Genomic DNA, 21,582 nt, shown 5'->3' on the forward strand with positions numbered 1-21,582 from the left:
ATCATAACATAAACCAACAGGTTGGACGTATGTAGTAAGTAGCATCATAAACCATGTCTTGCCAAATCAGGTTTGGCTCCATCTTCTGGTAATAACTCACAGTGGGTGCAGAACTGGGGAGGAGGAGAGAGGAGAAGGTAGAGAAGGTGGAGGAAGAGGAGGTGGAGGGAGTGGAGGAGGAGAGGGTAGATGGGGGGAGAGGGAGAGAGGTGGAGGAGGAGGAGAGGGTAGAGGGGGAGGAGGGAGAGAGGTGGAGGAGGAGGAGGAGAGGGTAGAGGGGGAGGAGGGAGAGAGGTGGAGGAGGAGGAGGAGGAGGAGGAGAGGGTAGAGGGGGAGGAGGGAGAGAGGAGGAGAGGGTAGAGGGGGAGGAGGGAGAGAGGAGGAGGAGAGGGTTAGAGGGGGAGGAGGGAGAGAGGTGGAGGAGGAGGAGGAGAGGGTAGAGGGAGAGAGGTGGAGGAGGAGAGGGTAGAGGGGGAGGAGGGAGAGAGGTGGAGGAGGAGGAGAGGGTAGAGGGAGAGAGGTGGAGGAGGAGAGGGTAGAGGGGGGGAGGAAGAGAGAGGTGGAGGAGGAGGAGAGGGGGGAGGAGGGAGAGAGGTGCAGGAGGAGGAGGATAGGGTAGAGGGGGAGGAGGGAGAGAGGTGGAGGAGGAGGAGGATAGGGTAGAGGGGGAGGAGGGAGAGAGGTGGAGGGGGAGGAGGGAGAGAGGTGGAGGAGGAGGGAGAGGGTAGAGGGGGAGGAGGGAGAGAGGTGGAGGTGGAGGAGGAGGAGAGGTTAGAGGGGGAGGAAGGTGGAGCTTTCCCCATATCTGATCAAATCCCATATCTGACTAGAACCCAGTTGGTAACTTCTGGTCCCTAACAAAGCCCATCTGTAGTGATCTCCCCTACTGTAACATTCCTGGTCCTCACTTAGAGGAAGCCTCTCACACCAGGGCAAACAAACAGGCCATTCAGCACAACAACCCAACATTATCCTTAGGGGTCAAGGAAGCCAGATATAGGTTTTCTACATCAAACAAACTCACATACAACCTCGACTAAAGTATTAGCTAGGATGCTAATAAACAATGACTCGCTTTACTCTCTGAGGATAAACTGTGATCCAGAAACTTCCCTTCTCAGGATAAATTGTGAAATATTTGGACCGATGTTTTCTGAATAACTTCAACTAGACAATCATACAAGTCATAGACTGCATAGCCATGCATCTCTCCATTTATGGTCATCTTTTGCAAAGAATACCAATAAATAAGAGGTCTCACTGCGTCAGTATGTGTGTGTGTGTGTGTGTGTCTTAGAGTGTGTGAGTGTGTGTGTGTGTGTATGTCTTAGAGTGTGTGAGTGTGTGTGTGTGTGTGTGTGTATGTCTTAGAGTGTGAGTGTGTGAGTGTGTGTGTGTGTGAGGTGGGGGTGTAGACAGCTGCTACTAAAACAGAATGACAGGCCTGGGGGGGTCTCCCCCAGCAGGCAGGGTAAATATCCTGGTGCTGCTTGTCAGTCATCACTGGGGAGACAGCAGGGGCAGAGGTGAGGCGAGGCAAAACATCCTCTCTCCCTTTCTGTCTGTCTCTCCCTCTCTGTCCCTCTTTCTGTCTCTCTCCCTTTCTCAACCTCTCTTTCCCTCCACAATCCTCTCTAATTCTCTCTCACTCCCTCAGAAATTGAGAATGCATCGTTTTTGAACCACATGAAAGTTGGTGCCAAATACACCATTACAATCCAACATTTAGTTGGGATAGTCATTACATTAGAATCAGTAATATTTTTCATATAAATATGATTATATGAGTGAGCCAAGCGGGATCCTTGCACAGTGGGGGTGCTGGGAGGAAGCTGATGTCTCGGGGTGGATGACAGACAAAAAGCAGAGTCGGCTAATCTGAAAGTGGGACTCCTTATCTACCAACCCAGTTCCTGCTCCTCTATCACTCTCTCTCTCTCCTTCCCTTGTTCCTCTCCCTATCCCCCTCTCCATGTCCATCTGTCCCTCTCCATTCCCTGTCCCTCTCTCCAGCCTTTTCCCTCCCTCTGTGCCTCCCTCCCTCCCTCTCCCCCTCCCTTCCTGCCTCCGTCCTGCCTTCATCCCTCCCTCCCTCCCTCTCCCCCTCCCTGTCCATCAGACAACCAGGACCCAGAAGTCTCTAGTGCTCCATCAATCTGACGACAAAGACTCCACTGACACCCAAACATCTCATTCATCTTCGTCTGCCTCATCACTTCCTAGTATTCTCATGGAAATAGCTGCCTTTCCTGTGGGCAGACAGTGGAAGGGTAGGGGTGGGGGGAGACAGTGGAAGGGTAGGGGTGGGGTGGGGGGGAAACAGTGGGGGGTGGGGATACAAGAGGGGAAGGGGGGGCAGTTCCGGGGGGGGGGGGGGGGGGGGGGGGGTCCCTGACAGGAAACACAAGCCACCAAATGGACTATCACTGTTGGTACGTTTCACATTCAAATGACCCTCAAGAAACACACACACACACACACACACACTCTCACACACACACACACACACACACCAGGGGGTTTCACGCAGGGATAATGTGATTTCTCAGCTGTTTGTGAAGCTGCTTCCTGATGGCAGGGTGGGGCTGGAGGTCTGAGGTTTCAACACCAGGCGGGGGGGGGGGGGGGGGGGGGGGGGGGGGGGGGGGAGCACTACTGACAGCTTACTACTAGGGACACAGTAGATGTGTATGGTGCATTTCTATGAGCTTACAGCCTTATGACAGGCCACTGGTTAGGAGAGAGCCAGGAGGAGGGAGGGAGGACAGTTTGAAGGGAGAAAGAGAGATGGAGAGAGAGATGGATCGATCAGAGAGTGAGAGAGAGTCAAGGGAGAGAGATAAGGGAGAGAGACAGCAAAGATGGAGAGAGAGAAGGCAGGAGGAAGTGCGTGAGACGTGGAGACAGGAAGTGACCTTGTCGATCATGTCAGGTCGGTTGGTGGCGGCCAGCACGGTCACGTTGCGGAGCTGCTCGATGCCGTCCATCTCGGTCAGCAGCTGGGCCAGGACACGGTCCCCAACGCCCCCCGACGACCTGGGGAGGGGTGGACACACCAGGGGAGGTGAGGGAGGGATGCTCCATGACATGTAACACAGAGAAATGACTGTAGTTGCACCATGCCTGGTAGCTATGATGTGGCTACTTTGTACTGTGGCTGGTAAATACAGACCGTCCTTTGACTCTAACCAATGAAACACTGTCAGAACTGTGCACTTTTGATACTTGATTTTTTTGTGTAACTTCTATATGCACTATTTGCATGTTGCTTTGGTGAAAGCGTCTGACAAGTGAATCAAATAGTGAGAACGAAGGAGACTGACGTGATAGAGAGGTGATGGGATGATTAAACACAAGAAGTAAAGACCAATGAACAACAAACACCGACAGACACACTGACTCTATTGATAGGACCAGAGAAAGTAGGAGCCATCATGAGCAGACAAGGCCACAAAGAAGTCCTGTCACTACCATGTCCGAGAGAGAAGGAGAGGGAGGAAGGAAGATGGCAGAGTCATTCCCCCCTCCCTCCCTGTCTTACACCCCACCTTTCTCCCTGCCCTCTCTCACCCCCCTCACCCTCTCTCTCATTCCAACAGTTTGTTGAGGCATGTAGACTGTGAAAGATTTACAGGTGCTTCTTGTCTTATTGTCAAAAGAGAGAGAGATAGACAGAGAGTGAGAGAGCGAGAGAGAGAGCGAGAGAGAGCGAGAGAGAGCGACACAAATAAGGCTGGCTTGTCTGGAGCCCAGGTTGAGTCAGCAGTCGGATCTATGCTGGTGTGCACAAGCCACTTCATTGATTAAACGCAGAGGAAGTACAGACCAGTAAATAACCTTTATAGATGGTAGCTAAGTGCATTCTTTCAGAAGGCGTGGTGTGGAGATGTGGTGCTGTGTCAGTACTGAAGCTCTCCTTCATGTAGTTATGAAGTCCAGAGCTGTGCGGTCTGGTTCACAACCCTGGTACCAACACAGAGACTAGTACAGTGGCGAGGGAGGTGTGTGTGTGTGTGTGTGTGTGTGTGTGTGTGCTGCTAGCGCCTCTGCTAGCTCATCTAGATGGACACTCACCCCCCTCTCTCTCCTGCCAGGGCATCGATCTCATCAAAGAACACGATGGAGGGAGACACAGCTCTGGCCTTCCTGAACACCTGGCGCAGAAACGACACATATAAACATCACATCATGTATACCACATCCAGGATTTACAATATGGAGTCAACCACATCAAATATATACCGCTTACATATATACATCACACATACACAGTTCACCCTATATTTATATATGTTACATACAGCAGCCATTCCTGACCTTTTCCACTTTGCGGCCCACTTGCATAGCTCAATATATATATATTTTTTTTTAAACTTTCAAAAGGTTTACAAAATATTTTAACAAAAAGTTTTGATTTTCCTTTTTTATTTTTAAGGTTTACTAAACATTTTCGAAAAAGAAGTTTGGAAATACAAATTCCCAAAAAGGTACGTTATGGATGAGCCAGAGGGAGTCAGCAATGTCGACATGACTAGAGACATTCCTGATCACCCATGGCCATATATGCGGAAAAACGAAATTGTCGGTGTCTAATAGGGACACGCCCCACAGGTTGGGAACCGCTGACATACAGTACATCAGTGGGAGCCGACCACCTCACTTCCTGCAGAGTGGGAGCCGACCACCTCACTTCCTGCAGAGTGGGAGCCGACCACCTCACTTCCTGCAGAGTGGGAGCCGACCACCTCACTTCCTGCAGAGTGGGAGCCGACCACCTCACTTCCTGCAGAGTGGGAGCCGACCACCTCACTTCCTGCAGAGTGGGAGCCGACCACCTCACTTCCTGCAGAGTGGTTACTTACTTCTCTGACGGCCCGCTCCGACTCTCCCACGTACTTGCTCAGTAACTCTGGACCCTGTAACAATAAATCGTGATTCACCTTAACAGTTCATATCCCTGGTGAGAGAGTATCAACAACAGTATCATCCCTTCCTCCCACTGTTCTCCCTGCTCCTTCTCCTCCTCCATCCCCTCCCCCTCTTTCTCTGTGGTGTGGGGTGGCCTGACCATGACACAGCCATTTTTGTTAAACTGGGCTTTATCAATGCTGTGTGCGTGTGTGCTTGCCTGAGTGTGCATTTGAGTGTGTGTGCATGCATGCATGTATATTTGTGTGCGTGTGACCGTGTGTGTGTGTGTGTATGTGTGTGTACGTGTGTGGTTAAGGATGGAAGAAAACTCAAAGTGACAACTTGATAACAGGGATTTCAGACGGCGGAAGCAGCTCACATCTAAATGCATCCCCAGAAGGTAACAGATCCATTTCACAGGAGAAAAACCGGCAGCTTAAAAACCTTAAGACTGTTTTCCATTTTGGGAATCTGCCAACGTTTGCCACCTATTGGCTGTAATTTGCTTAATGACAGCGGGTGAAAGCTCCTTTCATAGGCCTTTCAGCAAATGGCAACAGTCAAAATAATCACCGATTCACCCAGACGATCAATCAATCTCCATCAACAGAGTCCACACAGATGGAGATGGGGGGCGGGGGTTGGAGTGAGGAGATGAGGGGGGGCAGGAGGGGGGGGGGGGGGGGGCAGGAGGGGGGTAGCGGAAACTGAGGGGGAGAGGATGGAGTGATGAATGAAAAAGGACCAGCCCAGGGTCAGAGGTCATGTGAGGAGGCTTAGAGGTCAGCCTTAAGGGAAGTGGGAGAAGCCCACAACTGTTAGCCAATCAGAGGGGCCCTAAAAGCAAACACATTTCAACCTCCTAATGGAGTGTAGAATGTAGGCAACCTCTGCTTGATCACACACACACATGCATGCATAAACACACACGCACACAGTTACCCATTTGTGTGGGCATACACACACACACACACCAAAACAAACAAAGCACACAGAAAAAAACGAACAAACCCACTCACCTTGATAGCCAGGAAGTTGAGTCCGCTCTCATTGGCCAGGGCCTTGGCGATCATCGTCTTGGAGCATCCAGGGGGCCCGTAGAGCAGGAGGCCCCTGGGAGGCAAGATTCCCATCCGGCAGAAGGCTTCAGGGTGTCTCAGGGGCCACAGCACAGCCTGCAGGAGCTGCACCTTCACCTCCGCCATCCCCCCCACGTCTGACCAGCACACCTGGGGGAGGGAGGAGGACGAGGGTGAGGGCGGAACCTGGACACAACCCTAGCCCTGACCCTTGAGCCCTGAACCCCACGTCTGACCAGCACACCTGGGGGAGGGAGGAACCTGGACACAGCCCTAGCCATGACCCTTGAACCCCCACATCTGACCAGTGAACCTAGAGAGGGGGAAGGACGGAGGTTGAGGGCGTGTCGGCACAGGAACAGAACCCATCCAAGACGGATGTTTTTTTATCGTTCAGTTATATTTGATATTTTCTATCTAGCATCCCTCCTGTGGCATTTCTTTGAATGCAGGGACTGGAACAAGACAAGTCCAAGCCCATCTCCTGCTCCCCCTACCCCCCGTCCCCCCACCCGTCCCCCCACCCGTCCCCCCCACCCGTCCCCCCAACCCCGTCCCCCCACCCGTCCCCCCCACCCCCCGTCCCCCCACCCCCGTCCCCCCCTTTCAAGGTAACACATCCCAGGCCACCGGCCCCGTCTCCAGGGAACCAAGCACCTAATGGAAACCTGGCTTCCAGCCACATACTGTAAATACCACACGGCCAACAGAGAGAGAGAGAGCGAGAGAGCGCGAGGGAGAGAGAGAGAGAGCGAGGCTGGAGAGAGGAGGCTGGGGGGGAGATGGAGAGAGGGAAGGAAGAAGGTGGGAGAGGCACAAGAGAGGGAGGTATTGAGGGAGGAGAGGCAGGAGAGAGATGGAGGAGGATAGAGATAAGGACAGAGATAGGGTTGGAAAGGACAGTGAAACAGGAAGAGGCTAGATAAATAGATGGAAGATGGGCCAGTGATGGATGAGGAGATGGAGAAGCAGAAACAATCTAAACTGAAGAAGAGACCAAAAGAGGCCAGAGGAGTTATTACAAACTTGTAGTGTATTGCAAAAGTAGTGTTACTACCAAGTTACTATTACTGCTATGATACCACAAACTTACTACCAAGTGTCCATGGAGAAAACAAAGGCATTGATCTGAATAATATTTTTTTTTTTAAAGGAGCCACATCCACTGAAAAGGTTTTTGAATGTGGTGGATGCAGAATCCGAGACTTCCGTTTCACACACACACACACACACACACACACACACACACACACACACACACACACACACACACACACACACACACACACACACACACACACACACACACACACACACACACACACACACACACACACACACACACACACACACACACACACACACACACACACACACACACACACACACACACACACACACACACACACACACACACACACACACACACACACACACACACACACACACACACACACACACACACACACACACACACACACACACACACACACACACACACACACACACACACACACACACACACACACACACACACACACACACACACACACACACACACACACACACACACACACACACACACACACGTGTGGTCATTTTTTCCTCCGTTTTTCCACCCAGTTGTTATCTTTCACTGTTGTTTCCCAAACATGACAAGGGGCCTCTCGGAGTCGGGGCTGAGACTGAGAGGGCCGTGGTGGCCACCAGAAGATGAAGGGTATACAGATAAAGATCCTCTCAGTTCCTGTTTCTGTAGTCACATCAAAAGGTTAATATTCTTATTATCAAACAAGGGACCAGGACTTTATCCTGGTCCCTTCTTTTCAATGAGATTTTATGACTTTTAGCTAATGCTTTCATCCAAAGTGATGTACGCACAGTGCATGTACAAAGTACAGCACAAGACCAGAAGTGTATCGTTTGAAACAGTATTTAGTCAAAAAACTGTTTGTGTTTACAAGGCGCAGTGCTAAGGAGGGGGCAAGCGATCTGTTACGACAGCGTCAGGGGCTGGTACATCTGATGGGCGTTGAACGCTGCGAAGGACTTCCAGAACCCATCGAGGTTTTGGGATCTGAAAAGATAATGTCGGCACTGAATGCATGGGGCACGTGTAGGTAAGAAAATCCAGAATGAACTGGAAAACGACCATTAAAACAGCAGGAAATCTAACCGATTGATGCTCTCAATGTCCTACAAATGTTTGTATTCATGTGGGTCTGATCAAGTCTGAGGCCTCAGCTGGTCTGGGAGGAGGAGGAGGAGAGGGATCAGGGGAGGAGAGGGAGGGAGGGAGGAGGAGGAGAGGGATCAGGGGAGCAGAGGGAGGGAGGGAGGAGGAGGAGAGAGGGAGGAGGAGAAGGGATCTGAACTTGAATCCCCTGCTCACCGTTTCCAGGAACCAGCCACAAGAACCAAGCGTATGTGGGTGCGCTCAGCGAGCCGGGGGAAGGAGGGACCGGAGGAGGAGGAAGGAGGCCCAGTCGGGTTTTTGCTCGCTCTCTCTCCCTCTTCCTCTCTCCCTCTTTTTTTCCCCTTCTGGCAGGAACTGCCGGCGACCTGATCTGCTTTCAATTAGCACCGGAGGAGTATGGTTTGGCTTCTTCCTGTCCCTTATGTCTTACACATGCTAACTCCACAACATCCTGCAGCCTCACCACTGTCCTCTCCCCTCCCCACCCCGCTCTCCCCCCTTCCTCTCTTTAACTCTCCCTCCCTCTCCCCTTCTCTCTCTTCCACTCTCAACCTCCCTCTCCCCTTCTCTCTCTTCCACTCTCTCCCTCCCTCTCCCCTTCTCTCTCTTCCACTCTCAACCTCCCTCTCCCCTTCTCTCTCTTCCACTCTCAACCTCCCTCTTTCTCTCCCTCTCCCCTTCTCTCTCTTCCACTCTCTCCCTCCCTCTCCCCTTCTCTCTCTTCCACTCTCAACCTCCCTCTCCCCTTCTCTCTCTTCCACTCTCAACCTCCCTCTTTCTCTCCCTCTCCCCTCCTCTCTCCCCTCCTCTCTCCCCCTCTCCCTCTCCCTCCCTCTCCCTCTCCCCTCCTCTCTCCCCTCTCCCTCTCCCTCTCCCCTCCTCTCTCCCCTCTCCCTCCCTCCACGACGTGTGATTCATCTCCATTTTAAAGATGGGTGCAGTGGGGTCATTTCATTTGACCTTCCCTGGTGTGAACCTGAACTGAGTGATGATTCACTGGTCTATAGTGCAGAGAGTGATGAAGGGAGTGTGCGTTACAAGATGTGGGTGTGCTTCCTGTCCAAACATTGGATTTTTTTTATTACCTAGGACTATTTACCATTCCTTGTAGACATAAAAAAAAAAACGACTTTGCTAATCATCAAACATAAATCAAACATTTAGACTTTAAATACATCAGAAAGGTACATTTTTCTGAATTTGTTCTGATTCATTATTTGAAGTTTACTTTTGTGCAAGCATTATCTCTATGTACCATGGGTTACAATTAGCAACATGTCTATGACCTTACATGGGGTTACAATTAGTGATGCATTGCTATATTGTCCCCTGGGTTAGCATGAGCACCACAGGCTACACCTTGGGGTAGCATTAGCAACATGTCTATACGGTACCTTGGGGATGTCAATGGCGACCTCCCTCATGGCGCTGGGTTTGACCTCTGACATGGCCAGCTGAAGGTCGTGGAAGGTCACCATCACGGTTCCTCTCAGCTCCACGTCTGATGGCTGGACGCCACCGCCCAACGCTCGCCTCAGCGCACGCAGTCCTGGTACACACACACACACGGTTTGTGAAACGGGTCCTTCCTCGGCCTGTTTGGTGGATGAAGCTCCAGTCCTAGTACACACACACACACACACACACAAACACACACACACAGACCCAAGAACTCTAAAGTGAGCATAGGCCTACCCCAGCATGAAGCACACATGCATGTACACACACACACACACCCGCACATGCACACACACGTTCTAGTTTTGATAGCTCCGGGGGCCGGGGGCCAGACAAGAGAGGATTTACGATCAGACAAGACTGCATCCTGTTTATATTTTCCACGACCCGAGCGAGACTTTGAAAAAAGAAAAAGAAGGGAACAGAAGGAAGGAGGGAAAAAAATAATACAATGAATACAAGCGAGTCCGTCACAAGCAGGCTGGGCCAAGGTCACTGAGACACACACACACCCTGGAGCTGGTGTGTGTGCGCTTTCTCTCTGCCCCTCTATCCTTATCTTTCCCTCTCTTTCCTTTCTCCTCTACTCTTCCTTGCCTTTTTTCCCCCTCCCCTCTCTCCCCCTCCCCGCAGAACTACATCTCCCATCAACCCCCCTGTCCCTCACCCGATGACATGTCTGTCCTCATGCATGACCATGCCAGGCCTGGAGCTCTCAGACACAGGACCATTTCCCGGTGTCAGGGACGGCCTCTTGGTCTGAATTCAAACGATCTGCCACTGAGCTCTGCCCATCCCCGTGATGTGCTACCCAGGACCTGTTCAATCATTTACCATTCATCCTAACCTCTTGTTGTGGATGAAGCACGGTGAGGTGGGCTCTTTGGCCTCTGCCTGCCTGCCTGCCTGCCTGCCTGCCTGCCTGTCTGCCTGCCTGCCTGTCTGCCTGTCTGCCTGTCTGCCTGTCTGCCTGTCTGCCTGTCTGCCTGTCTGCCTGTCTGCCTGTCTGCCTGTCTGCCTGTCTGCCGGACTGCCTGCCCACCCATTCACCTCTCAAAACTATACTATTATTGCGATCGTTTCTAACAACTAGCAATTAAACAAATGTCAAACAACTGTCCTCAAGTCAAGGAAACACAACAGATTCATTCAGTCACGACGTCCCCAACGAAACGGAAATGTAGTTGGACAGTGAGGCTTCAGCGCTCGGCCCTGGACCTCCTCTCCCTTGGCTCGGCCTGGCTGACTTCCAGCTCACATTCGGTTCAGTTATGAAAACATCCGATGGAGCAAGGGGGGGGGGGGGGAGAGGGACGCAACACAACAGAGATAATCTGAACCTCATGTGGACACTCCACTTTTTATTTCGTTCGCTGGTTCTTTCCTGAGTGTTTCAAATTCAACAGTGGCCACTGGGGAGCTAGGGGTGGGGGGCCCCTGCCAAGAATGCACATTCACAACCCTGCGTGAGGCACGGACTGGGGGGCGGAGGGGGGTCGTGTTTATCGTCGCCGAAACTGACTGGGGAGAAAGAAGAGCAAGAGGGGAAAGACGAGGAGGTTCTTAGTGGTTCAGATGGAATGGTCCTAATTATCTGACCCTAAAAATACATTCCCTAAATCACGGCCTCTTCAAGGGTCACTTCCACCAACCCCTGGTTCAAGCAAACCAAACTGAATTGGTTAAAATCACTCACTCAGTATAAATACCGCACACCCGCCCCATCAAATTGCTGGCTTCTCAGTGGCACAGCTGGGTCATGTTTTCAAAGATGGCTGTTGTTGGACTCAGAGAATCCAAGATCGAACCTCGAAGTGGGCATGTGAGAGGAAAAAAGTGAAAATCGACACAATGAGAACTGTGACACAAACAGGCCCTGGAAACACACCAACGTAAAGAGCAGCTATAACCTCAGAGAGCAGCTATAACCTCAGAGAGCAGCTATAACCTCAGAGAGAAGCTATAACCTCAGAGAGCAGCTATAACCTCAGAGAGCAGCTATAACCTCAGAGAGCAGCTATAACCTCAGAGAGCAGCTATAACCTCAGAGAGCAGCTATAACCTCAGAGAGCAGCTATAACCTCAGAGAGCAGGAGTCCATCCATGGACAGGACTGTGTACTCTCTACAACACCCGGAATGTGTCTGTTTGGAAGGAAGAAAAGAAAGATATTCTGTCATCTGCAACTTGACTTCAACTTGACTTCATCTGAATGCAGGAGTTTGACAAGAGATTTTAGACAGACCCTAAAGGAACTTATCTTAGACATTACAAGAGATCACAGCATTGGCATGTGTTCATAACTAACAACGTCCTTGACCAATAGCATCAGGTGCACTGTGCATGACACTACACAGTCCTCCTCTTCACTATTAACTCGATTTATGAAGAGCCGTAAACACAATCACATGAAATATTTCAGAAACTGGAATTTTCCAGATGCACTATTTGTATCCCGCTTTAGATAAAAGCATCTGCTAAATGAATAAAATGTCAAACTAAAAGGTGTATGTCACTTCAGATCCATTTTCACAAAGCCGTGTTGAACTTCTACCAACACCAACAACAACAAGACCAGAAAAGTATTAATCGCCACGGCAACAGAAAGTTCCAGATCTTTAATGCGCAGGCAGAAAGAACCAAGAGTGTGTGTTCCACACCCCAGAGCGCTTGAAAAACTAGAGAGCCGGGGGGGGGTTTAAAACCACGATGTCCTCAAATGAATTGTGAAATACTTTTGGCATGACACCATCCACAAACCATGGGCAGGTTTTCATGGCTCTGTGGGGCTTCCGGAACACTCACTGCACCTGTATTTACAATACCAGACATCTGTTCCAGAGCTGGAACACTGCAATAATATGTGCTCTTAAACACACACACACACGCAGGCACACACACACACACACAGCTGTCATTAGGTGAAGGTAAGTACGAAGGTTAAAGAGTACAAGGCGAACATTTCCGGATTTTATAAACAGAACCCCCAAATAAACTTCACATGGTGATCCAGCAATATTTATGTAGCTTGTCCTGAAATTCCACAAGTGTCTTTAAAAGGAAGGGAGAGTAGAGAAAAGTGCTTTATAAGGGAAGACGGCCTCTCTAAACATCATCTAGCATTTAGCACTGTTTATCTAATTCGTGTCTTTGCAGCAGAATTGATGTCAAACACAATACTTGCCTGCTTTTTGCTGCCATTTCTCCCCCACGTACCTACGTAATAAACCTCTCTGGATGACGACACAGCCTTCCTAGATCAGTCTGTAGGATGACGGATGAGTTCTACTCAGTAGGAATCTCACTGCTGGGATTATAGGGCTGCAAATGAACAAGGCTAACTCTAAAAGTCTGCTAAATGAAGTAAATGTAAATATAAAATATAAAACCTGTCCAACTCAACACCAGAACCAAGCTGACTCAACACCAGAACCAGAACCAGGCTGAGTCAACACAAGAACCAGGTAGAACATTGGAGTAGGGATGTAGTCTCTCCCTCACTAAGAACCCTTCAGGGCTGGATGGTGGTGATTAAAGGTTTAAACTTTCTCCATGACAGCTGCAGTAACGCTGTATCACCATCGCCGCCTTTCTTTCAACAAAAATGAATCAAATATAAACCAAGGCTTCACAGTTCATCATACAAGACCAGTACTGATCCATTGTAGGTTACTGATAGTACAGCAATACAAAAACTCTCCACTAGAGGGCTCTTCAAAAAGATTTAACATTGACTTGACATTTCGTAAAGTGTGAAGTCTTGAGGTCTTATTTCCTTGGTTATAACCCATGGTAGCCATTCAGCATTGTGCCTACGCCAACTTGAGTTTCATTCAGAGCTAAAAGGTTAGCATGCTATGCTTCAACTCCCAGAAAAACACATCCTACTTCACATCTGCTTCATGTCATATACGTCTTCTGTCGTACTTAACCACAAACACACACTCAGACACACACTTTGGCCTTGCCGTCCTTCCCTTTGTCCCCAGCGCTCCTCTCAGGAGATGGTGACTGAGAAGAGTGTCTGAAATAGCGCTGGCAGGCATGGTCTGGTCTGGAAGCTGGGCACCATTGTGTTGGGAAGGATGTTATCCCCCACACCATGTCTGCATGCGCCTGTGCGTGTTTTTGTCTGGCTGTGTGCAAGCGTCTTGTGTGCGTGAGACCATGTGTGTGTGAGTGTACATGTTTGTGTCTCCCTGTGTGTGTGTGTGTGTGTGTGTGTGTGTGTGTGTGTGTGTGTGTGTGTGTGTGTGTGTGTGTGTGTTAGTGGTCATTAGAGCAGCAGCTGGACGTGTGCGTGTGTGTGTGGGGGGGGGTGCGTGACCCAGACACGTCCCAGCCTCGCTAGCCCTCCATCTTCACAGGAAGTGGTGTGGTGGCGAGCACGTTACCCTTCAGAGGCTCTTTGTTACCTGACTCGAGGGAAACGACTGGGTTCCTCCTCAGACTGTTTGGACGCTTTTAGTTTCTCCTCTGGAAGCCAGGGAGGAAAAAACAGGCACTGACACGTGTGTGTGGGGGGGAACGCGTGTCTAATGCCTGCGTACACAAGTAAGCGCGCTCGGTTTAGAAGCAGATCATGTCATCTCCTCTGCACCTGGACAGGACTGGGACATACTGGACTCTCAGGTGTCGTCGTCGCACAAACAAAAACACGCCTCAAGGACGGAACACACGTGACGACGTCCTGAAGAAAGTCCCGTCCGTGTTTTTACAATCCGTGGCATCGTACGTGACATTATCCATGCTAGCAGAACCAGGGGTTTGTTATATATATATATATATATATATAACATATAATATCCACAGCATCCTAAATCCTACCAACACGTGCAGATCTGTATTACTGAAGCAGCAAGGCCCAGATACGAGCTAGAGGCAGAGAAATGAATCTACTCTTGAAACTGTTAGCTTTACTGTGGTGCGCACGTTAGACTGTGTTTGTCCAGTGCTTTGGGTTTCCAGATCGGGGAGCAGAGGAACCAGAAGAGGCTTTTCCCTCCAGAGGGTTTTCTCTCAAAACACTGCCAGTCACGTCTGGGCCTCAGGGTACGGTAAATCACGCTCCCGGCCCGGGCGTTTCCGTGCGGTAGCCCTCGTCGGCTCAGCTGGAAATGCAATACACCACGTTCTCCTCAGACAGACCACCCAGGAGACCCTGAAGGTCACACACACACACACGGACGCAAACACACGCGCAGGGACAGAAAACACACACACACACACTGACAAAACACACACACAGATACATATTAGTGTGTGTTTGCATCTGTTACACACACACACACTAGAAGGACCCTCAGGTAACACAAACACCCCAACGCAGTGGTCCTCACACACACTATTTACTAGCAGGAGTGACTGGTGACAGGGTTTGCATATGAGACGGGAGAAACTGCACAACAAGCAGTGGTTACAGGGGTTTAGAGGTGGGTTTACTTCAATGGAAGTTGAATCGGAGAAACAGCCCACATCCGTCAGGTCAGAAAAATGTTAAAGGAAGCTGTGGTCCACCATAGACTCCCAGAACCTCGGAGGTTTCCCTGACGTCTCAATAAGTGAGTGCTACTGAGAGACCTCCGGCCACTGGTTCCAGACTAGGGATTACAGTACACAAGAAGTGTTTCAATGCGTGTTTCTCTTGGTTACGTATTCAGTCAGATAATCTGAGTCCGGATGAGGATTCCCACTAGACTGAAGGAGGCGCATTATTTGGCGCTCTACTGGTCAGGCCACTATTGGGTCGAGGGCCTGTGTTAGCCTAGCCCAGCGCTAATCTAGCCTTGCTTTGTAGCAATGTAGCCTAGCCAAGCTCTATGGTAGATTAGCCTAGTCAAGCCCAACTCTGTGGTAGACTAGCCTAGCTCAGTGGTAGCCTAGCCTAATTCTATGGTAGATTAGCCTAGCTCAGTAGTAGCCTAGCCTAACCTAGCTCTATAGTAGCCTAGCCTAGCTGTACTTGCCTGCCTCCTTGCACACAGCTGCCAGGTCAGCCCCGACGTATCCGTGCGCAGCATCAGCCAGCTGGGCGAGTTCCTCTGGGCTCACGCTGCTAGGCACAGCGCTCATCAGCTTCTGCAGGATGTCCGCTCGTTCGGCCGCCCCAGGGACGCCCACCTACATTTACATTTAGTCATTTAGCAGACGCTCTTATCCAGAGCGACTTACAGTAAGTACAGGGACATTCCCCCAAGGCAAGTAGGGTGAAGTGCCTTGCCCAAGGACACAATGTCATTTTGCGCTTTCCAGGAATCGAACCGGCAACCTTCTGATTAATAGCCCGATTCCTAACCGCTCAGCCAAAAATATTAAGAATGTCTTCATATGCAAATTTTTATGGGGGATTTGAACCTGGAACCTCTTGATTAGGGACGTAAGAAGAAGATAGCATCAGAGTATGAGAGTATTAAAGCGTCTCTGAAACAAGATGACACAAAAACATCAAGTCACGCATCATGCGTATAGCTCAGTGGTAGGGTATTTGACTGCAGATTACGGGTTCAAATCCCCACCGTGTCGCTCTCATCTTGGGATAAAAGCGTCTGCAAGGTGAACACGGAAGACATGCTTGCTAAATGAAAACGCGTCAGTCGGCTGGTTCACGAGGCGCTGGGCTCACCTCCAGCTCTTTGTCGAAGCGTCCAGGCCGGCGTAGGGCGGGGTCCAGGGCGTGGGGGCGGTTTGTGGCCCCTAGGACCAGCAGCTGCCCCGAATGGCCCTCCTGCACAAAGAGCACACACATCAACACCTGTAGCAAACATTCATCATTTTTCATCCTATATTCTGTCAATAACTGTAACTGCAATGCTATCTGGAATGGCATGTTTTATCCAATCCTCAGCAGGCTGTGCTCAGAGGTACGTTCTCCAACACTGACTTCAGCCCGGGATGTTTCTCAGGGTGGTCCAGCAGGGGAAAATAATGCACTTTCCTCTCCTCAACGCCACAGGGAGAAAGACAAATAAATTACGGTGCAGGCAGGAATTTTGGGACCAGGAAGTGCTTTCACCACATTCCCGAGGAGCAGGTGACCTTGAATTATACAACAATCTCGACTGGCCTGGACGCCGGACAGGAAGGTCACTGAAAGCTCTCTCTGTGTGACTTCTCCCCTCAGGCTGTGAGGGGGGAGCGGGTTGGTGATGAAGTTATGCCAATTTGGCATGTCATGGTGAGCCACGGAGATTAGTTTCCCAGGCTCCCTGTGTTCTCTAAGGGGCCGGAGGAGCGACTGTGGAGCCATTCGGGTTCAAGGCTCACACAGTATTTTTTCCTTCAGGCCCGTGTACAAACAGAAAATTCCAGATGCCACTCAGGAAACACAGAGTACAGACAGACACAGAGAGTGTAAGAAAGCCGTCCAGGAAAGAAGTATGCCTTGGACGTAAGTCAGTGCGCAATTCTGGACTGGGAAAAAAGTTATTTATGCGTTGACATTTTACATCCGGTATATTCTGGGACATAGCCCAGTAAAATGAACCTGTTCCTCAGGTGAAGGAAGGATGGATAGTGTACTAACCCCCAACCCAACCAGCCAGACACACAACTCTCTTTATGTATTCTCTTAAATGTTTAGGTTCAACTCCCCTGCCACATTTCGACTGAGGGCTTCTCTCTGAGGTGCCGCACATGGATATTCCAGAGAGTAGGTTTATTTTTATTTATATACTGTTTTTCAAGACTTTTTCGTTCTCCCAGGAAGACTTACTGAGCCAATCCCATCCATGAGGGTGAGTAGAGAAGCTACGACACGCTTTTCCACCTCGTTCTGCGCCCCCTCGCGTTTGGGACACAGAGCATCTAGCTCGTCGATGAAGATGATCGCAGGCTGCCTGTCAACACAAGCCACAGCATCAGAAGCTGGCTGGAGCAGATGTACACACACACACCACACACACACACACACACACACACACACAGACAGACCACACACGCACACACAGACCACACACAGCATGGGTAACACTTATCTGATCCATCATTTCCTTAGTCCCTACATTGCTTGTAAAAAGGTATTATCCGTTCCATCATTTGTGAAGCCCTCTGTGACATCGCTTGTAAAAAGGTAACATTTGATGAAGTTTACCTCTGAGCAGCATCAATGAATATCTGTCTTAGCCTTGCTTCAGTCTCACCATAGAATCTACAGAGACAGAGAGATGACAATCAGCAACTTAAACCATTTTGACATATTGTAGGGGAATCGCTATACACGCAGTTTGCACACAGATGTATTTTTATTTACTTTTATATATGATTACTAATGCTTTACAATGTTGTTTCTGTAATCTTAGTTCATGAAACCCTAATGAAAAGGTTGCCCAGATGTGGGAGGATCCATACTTGCTCATGATCTCTGCACCATTGATCACCGTCATGTAGGCCCCAACCTCATTGGCTATGGCTCGTCCAATCATAGTCTTCCCTGTTCCTGGAGGACCGTATAGGAGCACTCCCCTGGGGGGTGGGATCCCTGTGAGAAAATTACACACAACAACCCATCAATGTACTGAATGCATTCAAAAATTATTAAGTTATCATTTTTATATAATTTTATATACACAATGCAGTCAGCTAAATAAATAATACGTAATTGTAAAATGTGAAAAGGAGAAGAAAGCAGTGGTCCAGTACCGTAGTTGGAGAACAGTTCAGGGTGTTTTAGCGGCAGCTCAATGGTCTCCCTGATCACATCTAACTGGCTGCTGAGACCGCCAATCATACTGAACGTGACTTTTGACCTTTCGGCCTGTGTTTCCTCCCGCCCCCGCTGAGAGCCTGCCTGTCTGTCTCTGAGCCGGATCTTTGTGGAGGCTGAGATGCAGTAGAAGGTGTCAGTACACAGAGCCCCACCAGATGGCGCTGTGGGCGACTTGACTGTGTCGGTCTCCTCAGGACAAAGAATACTGGTGTTCTCTAAACTGGCGCTGCTCTCTAGGAGGTCAGTGGGATTCTGGGAGTTGGAGGCGGGAGTGAGGGGAGTCTGGAGGTTGAAAGCAGGAGTGAGGGGAGTCTGGGGGTTGGAAGAGAGAGTGTGGGGATTCTGGGAGTTGTAGGCAGGAGTGAGGGGAGTCTGGGGGTTGTAGGCAGGAGTAAAGGGAGATGAGGAGGAGGGAGAGGAGGAACGCTGGGGCCGGCAGGGGGTGCTGGCTGCAGGGCCACTGTCTCCAGCTGAGCCTGGTCCTCCATCCTCCATAGTCAGCAGGCTGAGCTGCAGAGACAGGTCCACCGAGCTGGGGCCCAGGGCAGAGCTCATCCCAGAGGCCTCCCCAGAGTCCTGTATGGGGCCCAGGGCAGAGCTCATCCCAGAGGCCTCCCCAGAATCCTGTATGGGGCCCAGGGCAGAGCTCGTCCCAGAGGCCTCCCCAGAGTCCTGTATGGGGCCCAGGGCAGAGCTCGTCCCAGAGGCCTCTCCATGGTCCTGAATGGGGCCCAGGGCAGAGCTCGTCCCAGAGGCCTCCCCAGGGTCCTGAATGGGGCTCAGGGCAGAGCTCGTCCCAGAGGCCTCCCCAGTGCCCTGTCTGGACGGCAGGGCCAAGGTGCCTCCATCCACGCCCTTCACAACCTCCACACACAGGCTGCAAGCTCGCCCAAAGTACGTCAGAGAGAGGGAGTTTCCAGGGAGAAGAATCCTCCCATCTGAAATGTGTAGGTTTGTCTGTTTAAGTTGTTTGGAATTGACCACTTTACAGGACATCATCATATAACAGGGACAATGTTAAGCATTGATAATAATATAACCCAGTTCATTAGGGTCACTTATGAATAACGTACAAGATATGACTAAAAGCAAATAAATTATGTCCTTTATGAGCTGAAATATAAACAAGTAGTCTTTTTGTTTCTCAGAGCTGACCACTGAGTCAGACTAACACATCTGATGAAACACATGTGCTCAAACACGTGTGCTCGTCACTAATGACACTAACACGTCTTATGAAACACGTGTGCTCGTCACTAATGACACTAACATGTCTTATGAAACGTGTGCTCGTCACTAATGAAGAAACCAGCTCACCCAAAGAGCGGACCAAGAAGTTGCTGAATTCTTCTTTTTCTAGAGATTCGTCTTTTTGTCTGAAATCACAAAGACAATATGATACCAAATGTTTTTGAAAACTGAAAACATGCTGTTTAATCACTCAAGGAATTTACCACCAAATAATAATAAATAAAAACACTGCACAAAACTGTCAGAATCAAGACCAGGACTGATGAGTTTAGCCATGTGTATTAACAATAGTTTATCTCAAAAAAGGTTTTACATTACATTACATTTAGTCATTTAGCAGACGCTCTTATCCAGAGCGACTTACAGTAAGTACAGGGACATTCCCCCCGAGGCAAGTAGGGTGAAGTGCCTTGCCCAAGGACACAACGTCATTTTGCACGGCCAGGAATCGAACAAATCGGCAACCTTCAGATTACTTGCCCGATTCCCTAACCGCTCAGCCATCTGACTCCCAGGTTTTGGAGTTCATCTACACTCCACCACCAAACTGCTGTTACAGTTATCTTACCAGTAGATGGTGACATCTACCTGAACACAACACGACCATGAGAAGCAACATGCCCCATTTCTAACATGTTCATCCAGTATCAATAACAATTTCATTTAGCAGACTCTTTAATCCAAAGTGACAGCTTTAGCTCGATATCTGCCTAACAATCAAGAGCTCCCAGGTTCAATTCCCCCCTCCCCCGACCCCTTTTGCATCTTTGTATAAAAGCATGAGCTCCAGTGAGAGAACATTTTAATGATTCTACCTGGTGGACAGAAGCAGCTCATGCGCCTGCAGCACGGGGCCTGTGATAGGCTGGAGAGAGACCACGCCCCCAGCCTGGACCCCCAGGCTGATCTGGATGCTCTTCTGCAGGCCTGCTCTCCCTCCTGGGAGACCTGCAGTAGGCCAGGCCAGGCCCACCTGAACACACACACACACGTATACACACACACATACAAGGATACACAAACATACATACACACAGACGTACACACTCTTATCAGTTAACAGTGTACGATCGGCTGTGCAATTATGCTACAATGAGTAATGTAAAAGGTTACGGATACTGTGTTCCTGTTCAATATAAAGCAACTCTTATGTTGGTGACCATGCTTGTGTACATAAAGAGGAGTTTCTGTCCCACTAGAAAGCACCGTTGACGCACCTCTTGTTGACCTGTACTGCTTGACAACAGCACCGGTCTTCCGATGCAAATGTTAGCAGTCTTCATTGCATTCAGGCTCAGCTGGACGAGAAATGCCCTGCATCTCTTAGGGACTTTATCCTCTTCTGTAAATAAAAGTAAAATATAATCCCCTTGGTAGGCTACAGCATGTTTAAAGGCAGGGTATCTACTGTGTTTGAGAAGCACTTGTGTCATATTTGCCTAAATAAACTTAACATCTTGATAGCAACGAATACATGTAAAGGTTTGACGGTAATATGAAATCAATTCGACATCTGTGGGTGTCGCAAGACGAGTAGGCCCTGACTAATGATTGGACTGGATATAAGTCTGCCTACCTACCTACCTGCACTCAATGCGCGTTACTAGTGGCTTTGGAGGGAGGGGGTGGGATATTTTGGTTAGTATCGAGTAAAACACAGTTTTAAGAGAAAGTAACGAATAATAGGCTGCGATGTATTTGAAGAGTTGTCTGCTCGTGTTATTAAAACTAGCCGGTACCTTTCTCAATGAAGTCGATGACAGCAAATGAGTCGTTGCCGGTGTTGCTGTTTGCTCCAACGGTGGAGTTCTGTAAGTTTGTTGAATCACCGGAGCCATCTTTCAGACCGCTCGAGTTATCGCCTTCATTTCCTCGTTTAGACTTGCTTTTATTTTTCTTTGACGACATTTTCTAATTGACTTCACTAGCGGCATGTTATACAGCAGTAAGTTCAGCATGGGAACTTGTGTCCATGCCTGCAC

The 21,582-nt window shown here is 49.6% G+C and overlaps 1 protein-coding gene across 1 annotated transcript in view; it reads right to left on the reverse strand.

Annotated features, from left to right (window-relative positions):
• Positions 1–21,508, reverse strand: part of afg2a (AFG2 AAA ATPase homolog A) — a 64,078-nt gene extending 42,570 nt beyond the window's left edge. The window contains exons 1-15 of the mRNA XM_067247384.1: positions 21,340–21,508; positions 20,818–20,942; positions 20,416–20,573; positions 19,667–19,725; positions 18,283–19,287; positions 17,992–18,121; positions 17,735–17,791; positions 17,357–17,480; positions 16,268–16,369; positions 15,612–15,765; positions 9,582–9,736; positions 5,931–6,140; positions 4,863–4,916; positions 4,075–4,154; positions 2,916–3,036 (exon numbers count right to left, since the gene is read on the reverse strand). Coding sequence (XP_067103485.1) covers positions 2,916–3,036; positions 4,075–4,154; positions 4,863–4,916; positions 5,931–6,140; positions 9,582–9,736; positions 15,612–15,765; positions 16,268–16,369; positions 17,357–17,480; positions 17,735–17,791; positions 17,992–18,121; positions 18,283–19,287; positions 19,667–19,725; positions 20,416–20,573; positions 20,818–20,942; positions 21,340–21,508 — 2,703 coding nt within the window. The remainder of the gene's footprint in view (positions 1–2,915; positions 3,037–4,074; positions 4,155–4,862; positions 4,917–5,930; positions 6,141–9,581; positions 9,737–15,611; positions 15,766–16,267; positions 16,370–17,356; positions 17,481–17,734; positions 17,792–17,991; positions 18,122–18,282; positions 19,288–19,666; positions 19,726–20,415; positions 20,574–20,817; positions 20,943–21,339) is intronic.
• Between the last annotated feature and the right edge of the window lie 74 nt (positions 21,509–21,582).

This window comes from Osmerus mordax, chromosome 12, assembly GCF_038355195.1.
Source record: "Osmerus mordax isolate fOsmMor3 chromosome 12, fOsmMor3.pri, whole genome shotgun sequence".
NCBI classification, from domain to species: Eukaryota; Metazoa; Chordata; class Actinopteri; order Osmeriformes; family Osmeridae; genus Osmerus; species Osmerus mordax.